The sequence below is a fragment of the Malurus melanocephalus genome, unplaced genomic scaffold, assembly GCF_030028575.1.
Source record: "Malurus melanocephalus ecotype Western Australia unplaced genomic scaffold, MMel_1.1 scaffold_526, whole genome shotgun sequence".
Taxonomy (NCBI): Eukaryota; Metazoa; Chordata; class Aves; order Passeriformes; family Maluridae; genus Malurus; species Malurus melanocephalus.
The window spans coordinates 78,133-101,248 of NW_026623758.1; the positions used below are offsets into that span (position 1 = coordinate 78,133).

Consider the following 23,116-nt stretch of genomic DNA (forward strand, 5'->3'; position numbering starts at 1 on the left):
GAAACTATCTTCATTTTAATGATGTTCTCTCTTGTTCTTGAGCACAAATGTAGCCACAGTTCCCAGCAGTCACTTCTTTTGTGAAGAGCAGTAAGAAAATGTGAGATCTGAGGGATGTACAACCATAAGGCAATCTTGGTAATAGAGCAAAGACTTTAAAGCACTGCAGGACTCATCAAGTCCATCTTATTAGCTCATTTTTAGTTATTGGATTAGCTTGCATTTCTGAATTGAGCCCAACCCTGTCGTCTATTATTCTGGTTCSTTGAGCAATTGGATTTTGATCTATATTTTACCCTTCCATTGCAAATCACTCATGAATAAATTTGGTACAGTTCTAACTTGATGGCATCTAATTTTATGTCAGTAATAATTTGCTCATTTCTACTTTGCTCATGAATCCCTGGCTCTCTGTATTTAATAATGTGCTCTGTCATAATGTTTTTTTCATTTGGGTTATTTCTGTTTTAGTGGTGTGTGGGGAGAGCATATTTTATATTTTGTATGGCAAAGTCCTACAAGACGTGATGCACATTAGATGTTGCTGTTGTAGCTCTTTGAATTTCCTTYAACTTCTGTGACTGTGCTCCTAACTGAGAGTTTATTTTTCCCTTTTCCTGAGATGACAAGACAAAGAATGGAGACCTTTCCATCCGTGTTTCCTGGGTGTTAGTGATCAGGTTACCACCCTCTGGGTAATTCCATAGCTCTCAGTCATGTCGATTACTTGAATGTTTCGAACAAAAAAAAAAAAAAAAAAGTGAGTAATGTGTGTTCCTGGATATTTAATGCACCTTCTTCCACAGCAAGGAATTAGTGTTGCCAGACAGAGTTGCTGTCATTGGTGACCCCTCTAAAGGAAGGTTAATAAATTACTTTTTTTGTTAGAGATGCACTTTTCCATGCTGCYATTTGAAGCCTTTTATGTAGGAAATGCTTCCAGCAATGCATGTTACAATTGAGAATTATTCTGTTTTTATAATTGCCACAAGAGGTTGGTCTGATCTCCTGCAGAGCGCAGGATATGTAAAACCTCACTCTATGCTGAGCACATAATCTGTCTGAATAGACGCAAATGTTATGATGGTATCACAAGATGAAATCTTGCCACTTTTTTTCTGTGGTTTTCAGTGTATAAATCCTGGGAAGACCAGCCCRTCAGAGCATTCAACAAATGGCGTTATTGTGTTTCTGCAGAAAATGTTGTCTTCTTACTCTGACCTTGACAAAACCCCACACCTTCCTCTCTGCTTTTCACTGAAGTTAAAAGCTCAAATCTTTTTATCTTTTTTGTTTGTTTTTTTTTTTTTTTTTTTTTTTTTTTTTTTTTTTTTTTTTTTTTTTTTTTTTTTTTTTTTTTTTTTTTTTTTTTTTTTTTTTTCCAAATACACCTCTTCTTAGTCTCAGATGGTTTCTGTGTGCTGTCATTCTAATATTTGTACTCTGTGCTGCATTTCCAGGGTCAGCAATGAAACATGATTATCTTGGGATCTGATGAAATAGTTTYCTGCCTCCTGTAATTCTCACAGTGGCTCAGGCATTTAACCTTTTCACCCATTGGGACTAGCATCATAATAAATATACTGCTACCACAGCAGASCTGACTTGATTGTTTGCTGTATTTCCAAGAAGTCAGATATTTTAAACACCTGACTGTTCTGCTCTTCCTTTRATTCCTCCACAAGATGGAGTTTCTTGAGCAAGCTTAATAAATCTAGTATCTAGTGTTCAATTTGAGTCTTAGTAGCTGCTTGAATTTTGGAATCATAAATTACATCATGCCAAGTATTATATAGATGAATTTTTAAAGGTGAGAATTCAAATATCTTTTGTTACACTGCAGGATTATTTCTTTTTTTCTCATTTTCCATTATCTTTGTCATCTCTCTGTCATTAGCTTATGCAATGGACTTTAGCCTGGATATGGCTGTGATGAGAGTTTGGATCCTTGATTCTTCTCCCCTTGATTTACTGCTCCTCTGATATCTCTGGGCACAGTTTCATCATGTGCCTGTGTTTCTGTGAGATGACAGTGCTGGCCCAGCTGAGCTGTATCGCGCTCCTACCAAATAGAACTTCATGAGTTTCCTTGGAGTTTATTAGTAAAAATGGATTTAGGAACCCTAAAGAAAAATCCCTATGAGCTGCTATTTTCAACGCAGTTTAAGAGTTTTGGACTGTCTTGTAAATAAAAAGCCTTTTAGCAAAAATCAGTAAAGTGCAACTCAACACCAATGTAGCATAAGGAGCAGGCATTCTTTAGTCAGTGCTGGATGCTTGAGGGGATATTTAGTTCAAAATATTGTGCATGATGAGAATAGAAAAAGCTCCTGTTTCTACAGTATTTTTTACCCACATATCAACAGGTTTTCCCAGAAGAAACATTCCTATGATAACMATTTCCCCAGACTCATTAGCATTTATTTCCTCCCATTGGCACATGTGTTCCCTTTCCCCAGGGATCCCTCCAGTGGCTTCTGGTGGTTGATGTCCCTGAAGTTGTACTTTGACTGCCCCATGAACTCAGTGCTGCTTTCCAAGTTAGGAGAAAAGTTGGCATAACTGGTGTAGTTCATTAATTTGTGGGTCCTTAGATCAATGAAGTGTAGCTTCTTAATGTTTTCCTTCGTGCGTGTTTATTGTARTTTTTATTGTGTGGTTCTACAGGCTAATGATTTTGCAAAATGATCATTGCATTAACCCACCAGGTGCAAACAATTCTTCATCTGGCAATAAATCAATCTCCATCTTGGGGTATTCTGAAATCACAGCATGATGTGCAATTAGGGTGTATGTGCATGTAAATACACAGTACAGTGTTTTTGTGCTATTTCTGTCATAAGCACCACAGTCATGATGTATTGAATTAATACTTTTTTCTTTGAACTCTGTCCTAATCAATTTCTTTTCATAGATTTAGCGTTATATATCTGAATTCTCTAAATTGCCAGGTTTTTAAATTTGCATTAGGTCAGAAATGTATGGTAACTTGATACTAGAAGTTTGTGAAAAATAGTTCAGTCTGTTGTCCTTTCCCTGGTTTTTCCTTCTAAGCTGTGCTGTGTGGTGAAGTTTGACTAAAATGTCACCTGCACAGATTTGATATGAAGCTACCACTGTCTTTAAAAGTCTGGCTTACAGATTCCTAAAGGTAAAGGTTGTTGCAAGTGTATTTTGACTCAGTGGAGTCAAATCCACTGCAAAAGAAATGTGTTGTTTGATGTTTGTGTTTTCACTTAGTGCTTCTTTTTCTAATGATGTGTGTTCCCTACAAATTAACTCATAGATGTGCTACAGTTCAGAGGTTCCATTTTAAAACAAACAGAAAAGAAACCATCAAATATCTCAGGAATTGCCTCAAAGTGGAGTCAATAGGGAGCTCTTTGTCCCCTTCCAATGCAAAATTCTTCTGTTAACTGACATGTCTTCCCTATGTGGATTTGTCTGACACTCACGAAAGGCTCTTTGTAAAGCAATGAATTGCAAATAAGCATCCTATAGCAAGCTGCATCCCTGTCAGGTGTCATGTTGTAACAGTATTTTTTCATATAAAGCATCATCAAATATGATACAGAAAAAATTGCAAATGTAGATTAGAAATGCTTTTTTTCAGTAAGGAAGTGTTTCATAACAGAGTATGAGAGGCTAACAATATATTTTAATTGCTTACAGCTTGTTTTGCACTGAGGTGATCCTGATTCCTTTGGTATCCAAGTAAGAAAGATACCCAATGCTTAAAGCTGTTTAAATTATCCAGATGGGAGTTAATCGTGAGTGATATCAATCTCGCATCCCTTATGATCCTGGAACCCTGCCTGCTGTGGCGTTGGGTGAGCCCAGGATGGCACAGAGCATCCCGTGTGCCTGCCATCTGTCGTGAGTGTCACCAGCCTTTTTGATCACCTGGCATTCTTAGAGGGTCTTGATTGTRACACTTGTCCATCAATCAGTGATGGTGGTCATGTTTGGCAGATGGGCTTTGCTTTGAAAAGTCTGTTGGGTGATATGCTCCACCTTCTTCTGTCAATAAAATGATGGGGCACATAATAATTTCAAGGACAAGATGATGTAKATACAAATTCTTATAATTGAGTATRTATTGTACATATATATAGATTTTGTGTGCTCTARTTATAACRTTGTGTGGAGCAGCCWCATGGTAACTRAGGCATGCATGGGATAGGAGTGGTGGTCTGCCATGGCAGGCTGGTGCTGGGAACACAGACACCTGAAAAGGAATAAAAAATATAGGATACTGATTCCAGACCAGTTTTCCAGCTTCACCATTCACTCCAACACTGAAGAATGAATTAAAACTTGTCAGTTGTGAGGTGTGCTTTTGACAAAGTACTTACTTTGTTACTTACCTGCTCACTAACTCAGGTTACACTACCTGAGCTAGTGTAGTTCAGGTAATATAAAGAGGTCTTAGAGTGGATCTTTAATGTTAGAGAGGTTTATTTATTAAAAAGAAAAGTCATATCCCAAGTGAGGCAAACTGTTAATGCTTCTGGAGACCTTACGGAGTGTGTAGGTGATGCTATTTTTACAGAATGAATCMAATGTCTGGCTTCCACCCACCTTATTTTTAGATTTCATTCTTATATTTCACTTTTATACCTTCTTACTTTCAAGTACTAAGACATATCTGTAAGCACAAGTGATCACATCAGGAGCATTTTTGTGATATGGACTAGGGGGCATTAGGTTATCATTACTCACTAGTAATGATAAATTGGGTTTTGGCTTTTTGCTTTAGGAGTGGGTGCTGGTTTTGATATTGTTCATCATATTTTGTTCATTCCTCCAGGAGGCTGAATTTCACAGTTGTCTTTTTCTTTATCTGGATGTTTTGTGGCTCCACTCCTGTTCTTCATTATCTTGACACCTTATCTTTAGGTCAGTTTCTTCTTCCTTTCCTTTTACATGAGATCCCACACATGATATTGTAGCAAATAACTGCAAGCTTTTTATTTTAATCCCTGCTCTGCTCTGTCTTGTGGCGTGCATGTGTAAATATGTTCTTTTATACTTCTTTGGCACTGGTGTTAATAGTTTGGTTTCAAATTTCTTTAGAAAAGCAAGAAATCACCCACCTTTATTTGCGGGATGCGTTGATATTTGCATTCCACTGTTGCCGTTGTGCAAGTGGCCATCGCGTTCCGCGAYAGTTTGCTAAGTTTCAGGTTCAGAGATGTGTGAAATGTGAAATCTTCCTTTCTGCAAAGGAAAGGGACAGCTCCCGCATCCGGCACCATGATGGATTTAGCCAGCCAGCTCAGCACTGCCTTGCTGGCTGCTGACTGAGGTGTTCTCCTGTCTGTGCCGCTGATCCTCTGCTCTGTGCATGGGTGTCAAGGAGGGGAAGAAGACTTCCTATCTCATGGAAAGTGCTGTTGTGAAAAAAAAGATTTTCTAGAGGGAAAATCCTGATGGTGTTGGTGAAGTAGTTTGAAACCCTCTGAAAATAAGACAGCTATTGAAATAGCGCAGATTGACAGGTTTTGCTGATTTTCAAAAGTTTGCCGTTTAAACTGTGATTTGCTGGCAGATTGCACTTGAGCAAATATAGTCAATCAGGAGCCAAAATACAGCATGTCATCCAGAAATAAATACCCAAAGGTGAAATCTGGGCTTCACTGAAGCCAGTGAAATCTCTGGTTACTTTCTCAGTAGAACCAGGTAAGTCATGGATGCTTGGTTTGCATTGGTTTTTGCAGTTATCTTACAGTCTGGAAGATAGGTCACCCTGAGACAAAGCTGCTGACAAAAYAAAAGCATTTTATCCTCTTAACTTGTTTTGCAATTGCTTATTGAGAAGACAATGTATTTCACAAATGGGAGTGGTCATCAGGCAGTAATATGTATTTGACAGTCAGGGAACAAGGCTRGGAGCTACTTAAGATTTTGGTTGMGCTGAGTCCATCCCATAAACATGCCTGCAACCCTGGATGTTGCCTCTGAYTCCTGGTCTCATTGTTTTGTGTGGGGTTTTTAACTCCCATTCTCTTTGCAGCTGACTTCCTCCGTTCATGCAGGAAAAGGGAAATGGTGTAGGGAGAGCTGAGCCCTTGGGTAAAAGCCCTGTGAGAGCTGTGGCTGGACACATGGCTTAGGCTGCAGATTGCTTGCTTTTAAAGCCAGGTCTTTGTTGGACTACTGCCTTTTGCTTGTGTTGGGGTGACAAATGGGATCAGTCTGGAGCCCTGCTGCACTTAGACATGTCAGTGTACAAATGCACAGCATGGGGCATGGTCTGCCTGCTTCAATTCATTGTTAGGTTGGCTTGAGRCAGACACGAGTGGTGTGGATGCAGCAGAGCATGGAGGAGTGCCAGGCCAGGAGCTGCCACCTTCTCACGCAGCCTCCTGTGTCAGGTACATCCCTCTGTCCTCATGAATAGATCTGGCCAGCAGTGCACACCAAGTTCCTTTCGTTGTCTCTACTTTGATTGAGTTTATGGGCAGGGGTATTTTGGGTTTGTTTGGTGTTTTTTCTTCTTAGCCTATGCAAAATGAATTAAATCTCTCTAAGGATTGCAGTGGGATGATTTATGGCAATCCCATTCTTTGAGTCTCACTTTTTTGGGGGTAGTGAGTAGGCAAGCTATTGTTGCTGTAACATGATTATCAGTACCAACACAAATCTTAAAATCTCCCTTGCTCTGGAGGCAKGAGATTACCCAGCACCTGCAGTGAGCACCCAGCTGCAAAGGCTTTGTATGAAACAGTTGTGTGCCCTGCTCTAATCAATGCCAATGGAAGMATGAGGTTCCCCTGTAAGTCTGTGGCTGGCAACACTCTAATTAAACCTTCCTTTGAAAATAAGTGAGAGGTCTGTCATTTTGGGCCTCTCGTTCTGAAGGGCAAGCTTTTATTTGGAGATTTTTCCAACTGAGATTTGTAGGAGTTCCTATAAATGCCTGAGGCAGCAGAAATCCCTGAATAATCTTTTTCCTTTTAAACCTTTGGTTTAAAAAATTATTGTTCTAAAAGTTAACGTGTGCCCCCTGCCAACTTATACTCCACCTTCAGGAAATGGAATGTGGAGCTCCTTCCCTGCATTCCATTGTCCAAGGTACTTGCTGAGCACAACTCTGGTTGCCACATGCTGACATTAAGCAAATCATGTGTGATTACAAGGGAAGGGTTTTTCTTGTTAGTCACCTATGGAGTAATCAGAACTGTATTTCTGTACTGGCAATTCACATAAAGAACTGCAGAGAATAGGAATAGGAGTGTAGCCAAGCAAATTAAGCCTTTTAATTTAATGAGCATGATTACTTTGGTAGGATATACACAAAACATGTAATCTGTAAAGTATAGTTCATGGAATTTTTTGCAGTTTGGAAAACCTTCTTTTTTCTGCCCTGACTGCTTTAGTCCTAATATTGCCTTTTACCATGATTTTGGCTTAGACTGAGCCTTGCTGGGCTGGGTGATTTGTATGACTGATACAATAAAACTGGTTGAGAGTGTTGATGTCACAAATAGGTAAAACTCAAGGTCTCTTTGTGATCTTGGCATTAAAACTTCCTGTTTCTGTATGCTTCATTTAAATAATCAGATTTTTTTTTTTTTTTTATAACAGTAAAACCACTATGGTCTTGCTTTTGGTCATCCTCATTTTTAGACTGGTGTTGAAGATACCCAAGAAAATGGCCAGCTGTGAGTCATGGCTGTTTGAACTGCCTGGTCCATGAGAAGTGTAGGGTCTGCCAGTCCTTCCAGCACAGAGGGCTGCTCCCTGAATCATAATGGAATTTARTTTGCAAGAGTTCCTGAAGATGATYTTGTCCWTYCCCTGACTGAAGTTCAAAGTTAAGTGTTGTTCAGGGTCTTGTCCTGGACAAGTTTTGAATATTTCCAAGGATGGAGGTTATGGAGAGTGTCTACTCTGGGCACTGGCTTTGATGCCATGACACTTTCAGGGTGCATTTCCCTTTGTTTTTCCTTGGTTTCCGATTGTGATCTTGTATCCCTCCCTTGTCCTGTGCACTCCTGAGAAGGGTCTGACTCTCCTCTTTATCCCTCTTGAGTCAAATAAAAAATGCAAATAGGTCTCCCTTAACCATTTCTACTTGTGCTGAACCAAAAAAACCCCAGTTCCTTTTTCTCTTCTCTAGGAAACCTTTCAGTCTCCCTTGAAATTCTCTTTGCTTTCCTGACTTGTGCTCTTCCAGGGCTGCTTGTTTCACTGGACTATTGTGACAATGAGCACTAAATAGTAGCCCCCTCTATTCTCCGATTTAATTTACAAAAACTCTAGAAATCAGCCTCTTAAGATGTTCATGAAAAGGTTCAAATCAGATTGCAAATTGCTGGGGAAAAAGTAGCATTTATGAGGAATGAGATGTCAGTGTTTACCTCTACACACGCTGATTGCAGTCAGTTTTCTTCCCATCTATTTGTGATGCTGGGACAAGCTGTAAGGGCCTATTTTGAAAAAGACTGAGAAACAYAAAAAACAGCAAATCTTTATGCTTGTTTCGAAATGTCACTTCAAGGGTAATATACTGCTGTTTTGATCATCTGAGACCTTTCCTTAAAGGAGAYATGGATTTTTTTCCTTCTTTGTGAAAATGTGGAGAGTGGAAATGCYATTGTAGCTTTTAATCCTTTTCTTTGCATGACAAAGAAAGATTGAGTGTAAGCTTCTGCCTGAGAGTGACATTTCACAATGTTTTGAAGATAATATACTCGATAATATATATATTATACAATATACTTGAAGATAATAAACTATATTACTTGTCTTCTTATTCAAGGAGAGGAGCTTCCTGTTTTTTTGAGAAACAAATCCTTAATTTTACTGCTTAGCAAAAATACCACCCCTTACCCTGTACTCCAAATCCAGTTTTGATATCTGGGTTTTTTTTTTTTTTTTAGTAGACTCATAGAATGGTTTGGTTTGGAAGGGACCTTATTTTCTTTTTAATATTTCTCACTTTTTTCTTTTAATTAAAAAAAAAAAGGATCTAAATAAAGTAGATATTCTGTTGCTTCTAGGATATATGTAAATACAGCTGTTTTGCAGCAGCAGAAAACCATTTCCTTCTGAATTTGAGACCAAACCCCAGAAACCCTCACGAAGTGAGGCCCAGTTAGTTCAAAGTTTTCAAGAGATTCAGTAATGGGTTGTTTTTATTATTCATTACCAACACGACTTTCCTTAGGCCACTCCTAAAATGCTCTATAAATGTGCTATGGCTTTGGAATGTGARTTTACATATGGGGAGCTAATGAGAAATAACTATAATGTCCCAGAAGGCAGGCAACTCTTAAAGAACTGGATTTTGGCATTAATTCTTTGCAGCTTTACTCAAGCAAGCACAGGAGATAGAAYTGTAATTAATTCAGCTACTTCATAGTTAGAAAAAAAGAGGAAAATCAGTTAGAAAAGCAAAAAAACCCAAAGTTTTTGGAAAAATGGGATTTTGATATTTAATGTACATGTAATAAGGCCTTCATGGAAGGCAGGTTTTATCTCTGCCTTCAGGCACATTTTGATTTTTAAGAAGAAATAAAATCTGACAGTCTTACATGCTTGTTCTGATAATGCTTCTATTGGTTTTAATTGAAATTTTGTAATAGCTGGATGCTGGTTTTATAGTAATTTGTGCAAAATTGTAAGCCACCTTATGTTTCATCAACAAGGTGTGAATTATTTTGTTTACAGAAATAAGTAAATTATTAGCTATATTAATTTTGAACAGAGATTGTTTAAAATTACCRGCATGAAACTAATTAGTTGTGTTGTAGATAAGTGGTGCTCTTTGTTACAAGCTTCCCTTTTCTTGTGTTTTCTATGCCTGGAGGGAATGCTCTAGGCTGGGGTATTGAAATCCCCATCTAGAGTGCAGTTAAAGGCAATTAAATGGAAATTCTTATTCACTCTCCCTTTTGCTGGATTGCAGATGAACAATGGATGTTGGTATTGAATGTTCATTTTCATGGCAGTGCTTTCATCTTGTCTATAAATATTTCCTAACCATCACATTTAGAAGTGGTTTTGYTCCTTATTTATGAAAAGGCAGAGTGGTTGCCTGAAGCCTCACACTTATTGATGGAAATCAGCACGCTCTGTACTGGGACTGCAGAAGCATGGCTGTGTCTGGAGCTGAGTTGAATACAAATTGAATRTAATTTCTCTCTGTGTTTTCTGAAGGCTTTGTTGATTAGCATCTGATATATGAATTTCAAGAGGACTGTAGACACTGAAGGGATCCACTGAGAGCAAACAGAAACGTCTGTGTTGTTCTCRTTTTTATCCAAATCCTCCTTGGGGAAAAGCCCATGAATTGTTGACATTTGTCCTACTGCTCTACATTGGTAAATATACTCAGGATTAGTTTTGTTTTCCATGTATTTGATCTCCTCAGCATTTCTGGTGTAGGTAAGACCTCCATCACCTTGGTTTGCAAGTCCCTTTCACAAGTGAAATCTCTCATGCAGGTACTGACTTACATGACTTTATCGTTGCACCAGCATTTGCATTTTTATTGCAGAGAGTTGAATTAAGTAAGCTGGTGCTTGGAAATGAACTTAAATGCTTTTTGCCTTTGGGTGGTAACAAAAGTGCTTCTTCAAGAATCCTTCATGGCTTTTTCAGCTGCCTGTACCATGCTCACAGAATCATTAAAGTTGGTAAAGATCTCTAAGGTGGAGTCCAACCTTTGACCAAACATCAYCATATCAACTAAACCATAGCAGTGAGTGCCATGTCCAGTCATTTCTTAAACACATCCAGGGATGGTGATTCCACAACCTCCCTGGGCAGCCTGTTCCAATACCTGACCACCCTTCAGTGAAGAAATTCCTCTTGAGGTCAAATATGAACCTTCCTTGGCACAGCTTGGGGCTATTTCCTCTTGACCTGTCATAACTCTAGTGTATTTTATTCAGATAATAAATGAATCTGTCCTAACATCGTTTCCACTGAGCAGCAGATACTGTCCTGTACATTTTTCAAGTGGGAAGTTGAGGAACAGCTTCCTCAAGTGTTCATAACAAAGCATGAATTGAGAAAACCTGTCCTTTAAAGTCTAAYGTTAACCATTTTCAAAAGGCAGACTGCTTGCATGAAAGAACATAAGGAACCCCCAGTTTGTTTGTCAAACTGACTGGAAAACATTTAATTTTTTTTTTTCTGCAAGATGGGGCAGATGAAGTAACAAGTATGTTGTTGTATTAAAAACAAACACACAAAAATTAGTATTCATGCTGTGTTCCATAGAGCATCAAACTGATCCTCTTGACTCTGGAAATTTTGAAATGACCAGTGCTTGGGTACAGAGGAATGTTGATCAATTATCTCATCTATTCTGGGGAACAGGTTAAGTTTGGGAACCTTGTTTGTTCTTCTGGGCTGAGAGCTAAATTAGTGATGAGATAGATGCTCAATCTTCTGCCTCTGCAGAGTTCAGCCTCCTGCTTTGTTGAACACAAGAGGTATCAGACAATTAGCTGTTTTCACCTAGCCTGTCAACCCAGAAGTTCATGATCTAGTTTTCTTGCCTCTAAGCCCATGCTGATTCAGGCTGTGTTCTCAATCTGTTCTGGAGTTTCCAATCTGCTTCTCTGCAAGGGCTGTCCATTTTACATGTTCTATCCACACAATGCCTATTAATTTTTTCCTTGTCTCATCATTAAGCACTCATCTGCCTTTTTGGATCACAATATGCCAAGTGTTTGCATTTGAAGCCTTTAATCACCTTAGTATTGGCTTCCAAAAGGGAACTATTGACCTGCCTTAGCCATCCTAAATGCACATCAGGAGGTCATGTCAGCATACAGATTTAGCTTACATTATGGCAAATTTTAGAGGCCTAAAACTTTCTCAAGTTTTAAGAAAGCAGTTATGATACGACTCGTGTCCATCAGTCACCTCTGTAAGGGAGATTTTTGCTGGTTTTTGCTACTTTTGTTTTTTTGCGCTGCTGAGAAACAYAGGGTTTAGACTCACTGCCTCCTTTGGTGTTCTTCAAGAGTAAAAACCAGTCCTTGTACAAGACACTGGTCAATGTGTCCAGTGTGTGACAGAGCAGGGAATGACAAACAGCTGAGAAACATCTGCAAGAAATCTCATGGAGAGAGATTCCAAGTTAGGCTCAGTCCTGGGTTGGATTTATTAACAAAAGAAACCAGTASACACAGGTTTCACCAACATTCAGGTGAGCAGGATGTAAAATACTGGAGATGTCACRTGTTATGGAGGAGGCAGTTTTGTACCAACTGGTTTTGAGGGAAGGAGTAGATCCTGCTCAGCTCCTGCTCCTTTGCTCAGCCTTGCTTAGAGAGGATTTCTTCACAGACCTCTATGCGCCACTGAAAAATTTCAAAAAACCCTGAGCTTTTGTTAATGGATTTTGGAAAAAAAGAAAAGAAAAGAAAAAATGTATATAATAAGCTAAAAAAAATGTTATCTGGGAGACACAGAATTGCAAAGGACTAAAGGAATATTTGGTGATAAGTGGGCATTCGAGTTCAGCAACAAAACATTCCCTGACATTAACCCCTAGCAAAGAATTTCTATCTGTAATGCCATTCTGACATTTGACTAGGAAATATGCTACCCTCTTGGATAATCCAGGATGTTTTTTTCCCTGCTCTTGTGCTATGAATGTGGAGGTAACTAATGCATAATGCATTCTGCTTTGAAGCAAGTTAGCAGCTGAAATTGGTAATCATTTGAACAAGTTCGATGCTGTTGCATTATGCATCAGAAAAAGCTACATTAAGTGTCAAAGCCATAAAGGTAAGCTGCCTGCTTGTCCTGATAGCACTCAGGTCATGTTTTATTGCTTATTAATCATCCCAGATGAGAAGAATGAATTTCTGTGAAGTACTTCAGAATTCCAGCTCCAGGAGATGATTAGTAAAAATGAAAGTGAAATTTAGAAATAGCAGCCTTTATTACCTGCTTATGTTTTAAACTGATCTTTTGCATGTGGGCTGCTTTCTACACCTAAATTAGAAATCTAGCTTCTCTTTTTCTTTTCTTTCTAGRAGTGCTAAATATAATTTTTGTTTCAGACATCATTTTGTGTCCCTTCACATTAGCTTTCTGCTGCTGTTTATATTTATCATATAAATGTCTGGAACAGTCATTTTTCCATTGTTCCTTTGCAAATCTGTGCCCGTTTTGCTCACAGCATTATTTCTGTCACGCTTGTTTGCTTCTGACACTGGAATTTCCATCTGGGGTTATTTAGAGTTCAACAGTAAATGGCTTTTTTCCTCCAAAGTTACACCTTTCTGTGTAATCAAATTGACCTCTTCCTTGTGTGCCCCCACTTCTACCTTCCTTTATCATGACCTCAAATAGTGATTATTATTTTATTGTTCTCAAAGTTCAAATTATATATAAAGTTTAACCGTGTCTTGTTACTCACCTTTTATGACCAATTTACAAAAAAAAAAAAAAAATCTTCTAACTCGGTCAAGAGCATCCTTTCAGGCAAAATCTTGAGGGAAGTGATGGGATCAGTGTAAGATGAAAATCTGACTGGTCCCTGTTAGGACAGCCTTTGTCAAAGTGGTAAACTTGCCTCAGTGTTTGTAGCTGACTCAAGAGTTGTGCCTGCTCTGGGAAGGGGTTTCTTAGGGAAAAGAAGCCCTGAAGGGCTGCACAGCCCCTTCTCAGTTCAAACTGGAACCTGGAAAATAATGTACTTTGTCAGAAAAGCTCTAGACTGTAATTACTGCAATTGAGAGCCACCAGCAGGGATTTCTAAGTGATTTTAATGAGGAGTCAAACCAAGCATGCTGTCACTGTGCTGAAGAGAACAGTGGTAATTAACAAATACATCTGTACAGCACCTACCAGAATATTCCATACATTCTGTGTTTCAATAAAAATACCAGTATCTYATTCAATGCTGAATTCAGGGGTCATTTACATAGTTCTTCCTCTCCCTTGGTGTCATGTCCTGTCCAAGGAAAGCTGTTTCTTCAGTCACGCTGGTATTCCCTCATACATTACCATAAGGTCTATTCAGCAAACCAGTTTGTATCCAACACTTGGCCCAAATGTGAGTGAACTTCCTTCAACTTGCAGCCAGGTTGTCGCCTTCTCWTGTGAGCACAGTTACTTAAAATATTTACAATCATAGCAAGATTGTAACTTTTATAGAGAAGTAAATATATAAAGCAAATTATTAAAACATCAAATCAAAATAGAACAAATACTTGGCTTCCAGCTGAAAAATATTGATATGTAATTTATTTTAAAAGCAATCAATCTTATGGGTGACTTTAAGGGGGCATGTCTGGAAAGTTTACACTTTTTGGYGTTCTGTATAGGCTATGAAATAGAAAAGCAGAACTTTTTGCTTGGTTGTAATAAAAAGACATTTCATGTTCATCTCCTTGTTGCATCGATCTTATTAATTACCATCAAGATGGAAAGTGAACTGTGATTGCTTACTTTCCTTCCCCTAATTTTTAACATCTTGATAGCATTAACAAAGAAATCAAATGTTAWGATTTGTGTGAGTTGGGGCAGGCTAAAAGCTGTTACGTGGTGGCTTGGTTATAAAAGAAATGAGGGAGAACTTCTTTACTTTGCTGGTGACTGAGCACTGGGGCAGGTTGCTCAGAGTTTATGGAGTGTTCATCAGTGGAAATATTCCAGAACCATTTGGATGCAATCCTGTGCCATGTGCTCAGGCATGACCCCACTTGAACAAGGAGGTTGGACCAGATGACCACTGTGGTCCCTTCCAACCTGACCCGTTCTGTKATACAGTAACATTCAAATTTGGTTCCATAAGGAAAAAAAAAAAAAAAAAGCTTATATATTTTCTGAAGTCATAGGTGCAAGGAAGCGTGAGGTACACAGTAATTTTCCACTATGTTATGTACCGTCCCCAAAATCTGTTTTCATAACTGCTCTCAAGCATAAACACATGCTAAAAATGCACCTTCAGAGCAAAGTTGAGGAAAATCTGCTTTGCATCTGGAAGGCTGTCATTGCTGTGTACTGGTATTTAACTGTAGTTCTCTGGTACAGAGGGCTCCAGGTAACATTTATTCATGAGCTTTTCCATCCCTGTTAGTCTTACCTGCTCTTCTGCTATATTTTGATTTGCCCCTGGATAAGTGGCCTTTACATTTTTCTTGTGGGGACTTTATGGGGCTGGTGCTTTTTGCTCAATCTCAAATTAAGAGCAATGAGCAGCYGATGTAAGTTTGTAGAGTCAGATAATTTATTAGCAGTGCTCCTGAAAGAGTTGTCTTAGAGTCACAGATATCAGTGCTTAACAGTTTCATTAAATTGAATTTCTTGTTATTGGGAAAATCCTATTTGGCAAGTTGCTGATGCTTGCTATTTCAGTAATTTACAGCTTTTTSAGAAGACAGCTGGGTTAATACATTATTGAATATTTTTAGAATCCTTTAATGCTGAGTTCACAGGATTCTCCAAGTAGACTTAAAAGCTGAGAAGTTTTTGAAGAGGGTTTTACTTTGAAGTTTCTGAGGGCTTGCTTCAGTTCCAATGCCAGTAAAGCTTAGAACGTGTTCCGAAAGACTAAAAATAGCAGCAGTGAAACAATGGATTRAATCTGGCAAGTCTTATCGATGAGAAGGCAAAGGAGGTCACAGCTTGCCGTGGGTACAAAAGTGTGCTGTGCTTTGTGGTTTTAKAAAAATGGATCGAAATTAGGCTTTTAGGGATAATTTTTCCCTGAAATAATGTATTACCATGACTCAAATCTTTCTCTCATGTATTAGGAGAAAAAAAATACCCATGGTCTTTCAGATGTGATTGATTTAAGATATATAAGAGAACTTCTGCCTGGTTTTGGCTAAATATTTTTAACATTAGAAGTCTTCTTTTGTCTTTCTCCTGAATTAGGTCATGTGATTAACTAGGTGTCTTTTTTTAAAGGTAATACTCCCAAATCAGGTTTTGTTTTTAGTTTACTTTATATATTCTTTCATTGCTATGTTTATTTCCTTTTTGTGTGCCTATTTTTTAACTACATTCCTTCTATTATATTATTATATTATTGCTGAGTCTTCCCCTCAGTTTTTCACAGTTAAATGATATCTCCATCATGTCTGTCATCATGGCTTGTACTTTGCTTTCTCCCAGGTTGCTCCAGAGCTGTCAAAAATAACATCAGAAACTGACACTGTTAGGAAAATTAATCCACAAGCACCAAAGGTTTATGTCCAAAAAGGAGACAGTGGAGTCCTGCAACTTTATTCATGAATAAAGGGAGAGGTCATGGGCATTTCCCAGTTCTCAAATTGCTGAAGGACACAGCCTCCTTTTATCCCAATTTCCTTGCCACAGTTCCCTCTCTCTTTCCCCATTGGCTGAGATACTTGAGAGAGGTACAGGCTCCCCAAAACACCTAATGAAACCCCCTTCTATCATACATTCCCCCTTTCAATATACATCTCTGTGTCTCTGCTCTTGTAGTCTATTAACATAGTGTGGGATAAGTCAATCAGTGGAATTCCTATGGAAATCCTTCCTATTGTTTCCTTCTATCTCCCAGTATCAGCCTTATCTTACCCCCAGAGTCAGAGTTTGTTTGTGAAGACACTCCCTTCTCATTCCTTTCAGTCACTGAGAATGACTGCCTTATTAAATTCATCAGTGTAAGCTGGTAACAAGAAAGCAATCACTGAACGTTATTTCCATATTTAGATACTTCTCAAGTACTTAAACATGCAGCAGAAGCAGAAAACATGGAGTATAAATTAAATGAAACGGCTGGCACACTCTGTGTGTGTTTTTTGCATCCCAAAGATGTAGGTGGCCACTGCTTGGTACTCAGCTCACTTGTTTTCCACGTTATAGGAATGCTTTTCCATACCAGGGGATCAGCTCCTGTAAACAAAGATTCTTGGAAAGGGAAAGTAATTCAGAAAGATTTGTTGGCTATTCACTCTCTTTAAAGCAAAACAAACCACGCGTTTATTTTGTGGAGTTGATGAATTACGGACTGACCTCGTGCTGGGGAGTTAAACACTGGTGCTAATTAATGGCCCGTTAGCAGGGCAGCATCTTGATCTCCCTGGAGGTCACCTGCATGGGGGCCATAAATCCCTGCTGGAAACAGGAGCAGTCTCAAGGTGCTTCATTTCAGCTCAGTGGGATGGTGGCCCTCAGCTGATGGGACGCTGTGTTTCATAGCTCAGAGTTTGAGATTCACGGTTCTATCCCATTCCTGCTGGCTGTGCAGCTGCTCCTTGCTGTTGATAATTGTTCTGGGGCTTCAGTAGTTTTTTACTGTGTTCTGTTTTTCCCTGCAGGCTTTTGGACAGTCCTTCTCTGTTCACCGCAAAGTGGCCGAAGATGGCGAGACGCGGGAGGAGACTCTTCTCCAGGAGTCTGCATCCAAGGAAGCCTATTACCTTGGGAAGATCCTGGAGATGCAGAACGAGCTCAAGCAGAGCAGGGCCGTGGTCACCAACGTTCAGGCAGAGAATGAGAGGCTCACTGCTATTGTCCAAGACTTGAAAGAGGTAAATGGGGCTGAATTTCCTTGGGGCATCGTGGATAACGTGGCTGTGAAGAATATGGAAAATATTACAAGAAGCAAAAATGCTCACCTCCCAGCCTGTGATCTCCCATAGAGCACATGGCCTGGGAAGGCTGTAATTTAGAAAGGAGAAAATATAATTCTTACTATTTTTCACCACTGTCACCACCCTAAAATTTAATAAAACCCAATTCAGAATGCTATAACTTCCTAGGCACCCTTAGCATTTTGTGTTTTATGTTATAGTACCAAATTTTACATGAACACATTTTCTGCACACTTCTGATTTCATGCAGCTCTTCTCTTTCTCAGCATTTACATAATTTTTCAGGTCTTCTGGATTGCCTAGAATTAAATGGAGCTGTCACTGGTTTTCTTCTGCTGTAAAGCAAAATTAAAATGCATGCTCATGTTTAGAAAATGGCTAACAGTAAGGAAGTCAAATGTAGTCATTGGCCATATGAGACATTTGATGATTTTGATGGAGAATTCAGTAATATTTARTAACTTGCTTTTTTTCCCTTGGAATGTGGAAGTTACAGAATGTAGCAGAACAACTACATGCAGGGGGTTGGCAGCATTTGGAAATAAGCCCACATCTTCCCTGCGTTCCTCAGGAATGCTCAGACGTAGGGATTATCCCCACTGTACAGCTGCTGGAGGAAATATTTCCTAGGTGATTCTGGAAAGTGATTGTTCAATGCATTAATTTGTTGGTATTAATGATTACCATGTTTTCTGAAGCTGAATGGAATGGCATCCTTTGACCTACAGAAAGCCCTGGAACAGGCTATCCATGGACCTGAGTCATTTATTCTCACTGAACATTCTTATTTAATTATTGTGCTGGAATTGGTACAGATCGGGTTTTAGTAAGAAGTACAAACATCCCATTTATTCATAAGTTCCAGTTAAAATGTGTGGTTGTAATTTCTGTTGCAGTGGTTAATAAAAAATCAAATTTTAATTATTAATATATTAATATTTTAAATTTATTTTTTATCTACTTATCTGAAAATCCTGTCCTAAAATCTTCTTGGTGGCAGACACCCATCTGCTGACACTCCTACCTCTTTGGTTTAGCTCACAGGTCCTGATGATTTGGGGTTCAGTCACAAATGAACAACCAAGTTAGAGAAAATACAAGTTTTTCTTTGTACTCRGTTCTTTTCCTCTAGGGTCTTCTGGGGATTCCTTCAAGTGCAGATCCTCCTTCCATTTTCTAGCATGGTTATTGATCTGCAATTTGTTCAGGAGGCAGTTTCAGTACCTGTCCTCCCTGGGATATTGATTGTCCTTGTTTCCTTGGAGATAATAGTAACCCCCAGCTGCAATTATTTCCTGCTCTAATGCTAAATAGAAACAAGCCATAGTAGTTAATTAAAGTGCAATAAAGGAATTTACTTGAATAAAAACAAGGCTGATAAACTAACTGATTGTTATTAAGATGACTTGTACGCTGATATCAAGTCCTTGACTATGCTGAACTTTTGTGTTGCTACAATCAGTGTGCTTAAACATAAATGGGATTAGTGCAGTCAGTTCATTACAGCACAGGTTATTATGATTAATTACTTGAATAMTAATAATAAGGGATAGCAGGTGATTGACACCCACTTTGGGGTCTTAGTGATCTTTTCACACTGAATTACGCTGGTATTTCACCTTGTGCTCAAAGGAGTCCTCCCCTTATGCCCATCCTGGTATCCCCCTTCATCCTGTGGCTGTGATGTCCAAGTGCCTGCTGAAATGAGAAGACCTTCTCCTGTAAGTGTTTATCAATTTTGTCTGCTTGGTTCTGCCTCATGCAAGCAGAARAGGAGACTAAACTTACTCCAAATTTTCACAGCTACAAAGGTGAGGGAAAAAAAGTAAGAAGTGTCTGGTATGTTTTGGGTCAAAGCCAGAATTAGACACTGCTGTGGGTGGATTGCTACAATGAGGAAGCAATTTGTCTCTTTAGGCAGTAAATTTGGAAAGCTAATTAGAGAAAAGATGAAAGAAATGAAGATGATCTCCATGTGGGTTTCTGTACTGAGTGATGCAAAGAGAGATTGGTAGATTCTGGACAGAAGTTACCTGATTGTATCCTGTCCTTTCCTCTCACTGCCCACGCCAAGAAAAAATGCTTTAAGCCTTAATAAGACATCTTATAAACTAAACAAACAAACAAATAATTCTTTTCACCTTCAGTCTTATTTTAAAGGTTTGCATAAGTGCTGTGTGGTTCTGGGAATARTGTTTTTGCGTGGATGGCAGAAATGTGTGGTAGTTATCCGTGTGCTCAGCCACTTAGGATGCTGAAGGCTGAAAGGTAGATTTTCAAGAAATGACCCCTGTTATTGGTATTAATTCCTAAATAATGCACTCAGTGCTTCTCTGCTCTCCAGCCTATTGTGGGAGTTATCTCATGAATACATTCTGCTCTCTGAATTTGCACAGAGATCCATACTCATATGAATGTGTATGAGCATTTTGTGAGCCATCAGAATACACTGGCATGAATGTTGATGACTTTTAGGAATCGTGGGAATTCCATAGCCCTGGAATTTAAAAATTCATGCATTTTAGCAAGAATCTGCCTTGCAGTCACAGCTGATGCCTGCAGGGCAGCTTGACCTGGATCTCCCTTGCCACAAAAGGGAATATATCAGGTTTATGTCTCTGGAGATTATGGATATCAGACTGCAAAACCAAACTGATTTCAGTTTAGTACTCACATCTAGAAAAAGATGTGTTTTTTAAGAACTTGATCATGTGCTTCATGGTGATGGGGAATGATGAGCCAGGAATCTCTGCGCATGTGCTTTCTACTCCATGTGAAAATAAATAAAAGAGTAAAACACCAGCAGCTTTATTGTTGACATAATAAAAATCCCTAGAGTCTTGGATAGGAATGTTATTAACTATCGTTTAACTAAATAAAATACACTTTTTGGAAAGCTGGTATATTTTTTTTTCYCCCACCAAGACCTCAGATAGGGAATGCAGGAGGGTTAATTTGAACCAAAAATGTATAGATTTTTAAAATGAGGCCAGAGAGATAATATTTTAGCAGTTAGAGACCAGATTTACAAAGTCTGTTTGTTAGGCATCACATAGCTTAGGGAGATGGTGTCTCTGTATGGAGAGATCATTATGATTGTTAGGATCATCTATCAATCATAATTTGCAATTTCTGTTGCAGTGGTTAACAAAAAAAGAAATTTTAAATATTTAATATTAATATTTTAAAATTATTTTTTATCTACTTATCGGAAAATCCTGTCCTAAAATCTTCTTGGTGGCAGACCTTTTCCAACAGCATATGAATTGCCTGCATTTATTATAAATATTAATGAACTATTTTTTAAAGAAAAATCAAAAATACTACCTTTTATCCTTTTCTAATTTTATAGCGTCAGGTTTTTTCCTGTTTAAAAGCACTGTTTTATAGTTGGGAGATGAATAACTTTTTTTCATTGTGTGCCACTGAAAAATCTTTTTTTTTTTTTTTTAATGGCAACCATAAGCTCTTTGTAGATGCATAAAGATGAAATCACCACCTTAAGAAGCTGATAACTGACAGAGGTGGTTATGWAAGCACAGATGACCAGCTCAGACGTTGGAGAAAGCTCTCCACGTCCATGGATAGGAAATCTCCATATGGGAGATGCTCCTCCATCATGGGAAGGCTGCATACCTTGGAGCTGGGCATCTGAGTGAAAACAGGTGGCAAAGAGAATGAGACAAAGATGAAGCAGGTGAGACTGTAGGAAATGGAGATGAAGGGTGATGGTACAGTTTGAGTTTTGTAGGTGTTATGAGAGAGACTAGGCTGAGGAGTTGTTTGGGGTGAATGTCTTTCTGTCTGAAGGGGCTGGCAGGTATGGAACAGCTCTTTCTTCACATTGAGTAGTGAAAAGGAGAGTGACAGGAAAAAAATGGTTAAAACTCATAGGCTCTTTGCTAAAAGTCACTGCAGGGATTGCAGAAACAAATCAGCACCTGTGTACCTGCAGTCCATGAGATAACAAATGAACAGGGAGATGACAGTGTTCATGGGCCATGGGAGCAGCACACACCTGGGCTTCTGGAGGGCAAAACCAGGAATGAGGGCAATGGAAGAGTGGGTGGAAAGAAAAAAATACAAATTAGTGATGTTTTATCTGCTGAAAGCAAGTGAAAAAATGTCTAAGGTCGAGTTGTGCAGCCCTGCTGCCCTTGAAATCCATACCTAAAGATTTATTCACTCCAGCAGCACAAAAATCTTGCACTTCATGCTAATCAGAAAATGTATGGTAGCTTGGATTTTTTTGAGGGGAACTAATGTTTGAAAACCAGAAAAAATTTAMAGTCGTCATCTTCAAGTTGACTTTTATCTAAAAAATTATATATTAAGAACTGGAGTTTCTTTATTAAATRTTGTTTAAATTCTAAATTATTATTTCCTATTTAGAAATTATAGTTTTTCACTCTGAAAAAATAATCTTTCGGCTCATTTTACGATTTTGAGTAAAGTCTAAAACCTTGAAATGTGAAAACATACGTAGTCAATACCCTGTCATGATGTAACCAACTGTTTAGGTTTCCACCTTTTGTAGAATTTTCAGTCTSTCTGAAGGTCTGTCTTGGCCTGAGGTCTGACAGTGTTGAGCATTGCTGTAGATGCTGCTGGGATCTTCCAAGGAAATGTTTCCCAGCTGACTCCTCACCCAGTGATGTCCTCTCACTCCCTGTTTCTGTGATTGAGGTGAGGTTTGGGGCTTCAGTTTATTCTCTGTCCTAGGATTTGTGAATCTGCTTCTTTCTCWGAAGAAAGCACCCTGGCAGTCAGTTGTCAGGCTCTTTGTTCCTTCAGGTGAAGCTGTTCCACACTGATGAGCATTTTGTGGGTCAGGGAGAGTGGGATTGAGGCAGCTGCAGCCTCAAGGCTAAATCATTCCTATGGGAATAGGGAACAAGTTCTCGTCCCTATTTCAATTAATGTTTGGTGAGAAATACTTAAGTATTAATTGGGGCAGAGACCTGAACCCAATCTCTCCTCTTTGAGGTGGCTGCTCTCAGCAAGGGCTGTCTCCATCCCTCAGAGWGAGTGGGGTCTGCAGGCTCCATCTCCCATGGCTGGTGGCCTCTTGGAGAGAGGTAATGCCAGCTAACCAAGTGAGGTGACTTTTACCAATTCTGCATTGAAAAAAGACAAAAAAGTGAAGTCTGGGAGAGAAATTGCTGCTGGGAATTATGTACTGCAAGAAGCACCTTTCTGCTGCTTGGCTGTAGTGGCAAAGCCARTGAACTCTCTTTTATTTTGTTAGCCCACTTTTCTAGTAGTTGTCTAATTTTCTTCATGCACAGAATAGAGAGCCTGTAGTTGTGTTCTGGTGAAGGGATTTGAAGGACTGCAGTGTTGGCTCTGACCATGCAGCATCCTTTCATGATCTGGTCTGCTCCTTTGTGGTATTGTCCTGTCCTTTCCAGTGGCTGCATCAACAGCCTTATCCCACCCAGTCTATTCCAGAATGGACGCTTGCTTTGGCACCTTCACCAGCTGAAGAAAGCTTGCATTACAAATACTTATCTGCTTGCTAATCTATGGTGACACTTGCAACAATGGCTTTATATYGTGGCCAGGACCAG

General features: G+C 39.0%; 1 protein-coding gene across 1 annotated transcript in view; it reads left to right on the plus strand.

The window, feature by feature from the left end:
• Positions 1-12,702: 12,702 nt before the first annotated feature.
• BICD1 (BICD cargo adaptor 1) overlaps positions 12,703-23,116 on the plus strand; it is an 84,574-nt gene continuing 74,160 nt past the window's right edge. The window contains exons 1-2 of the mRNA XM_057381763.1: positions 12,703-12,756; positions 17,271-17,483. Of these exons, the coding sequence (XP_057237746.1) occupies positions 12,703-12,756; positions 17,271-17,483 (267 nt within the window). The remainder of the gene's footprint in view (positions 12,757-17,270; positions 17,484-23,116) is intronic.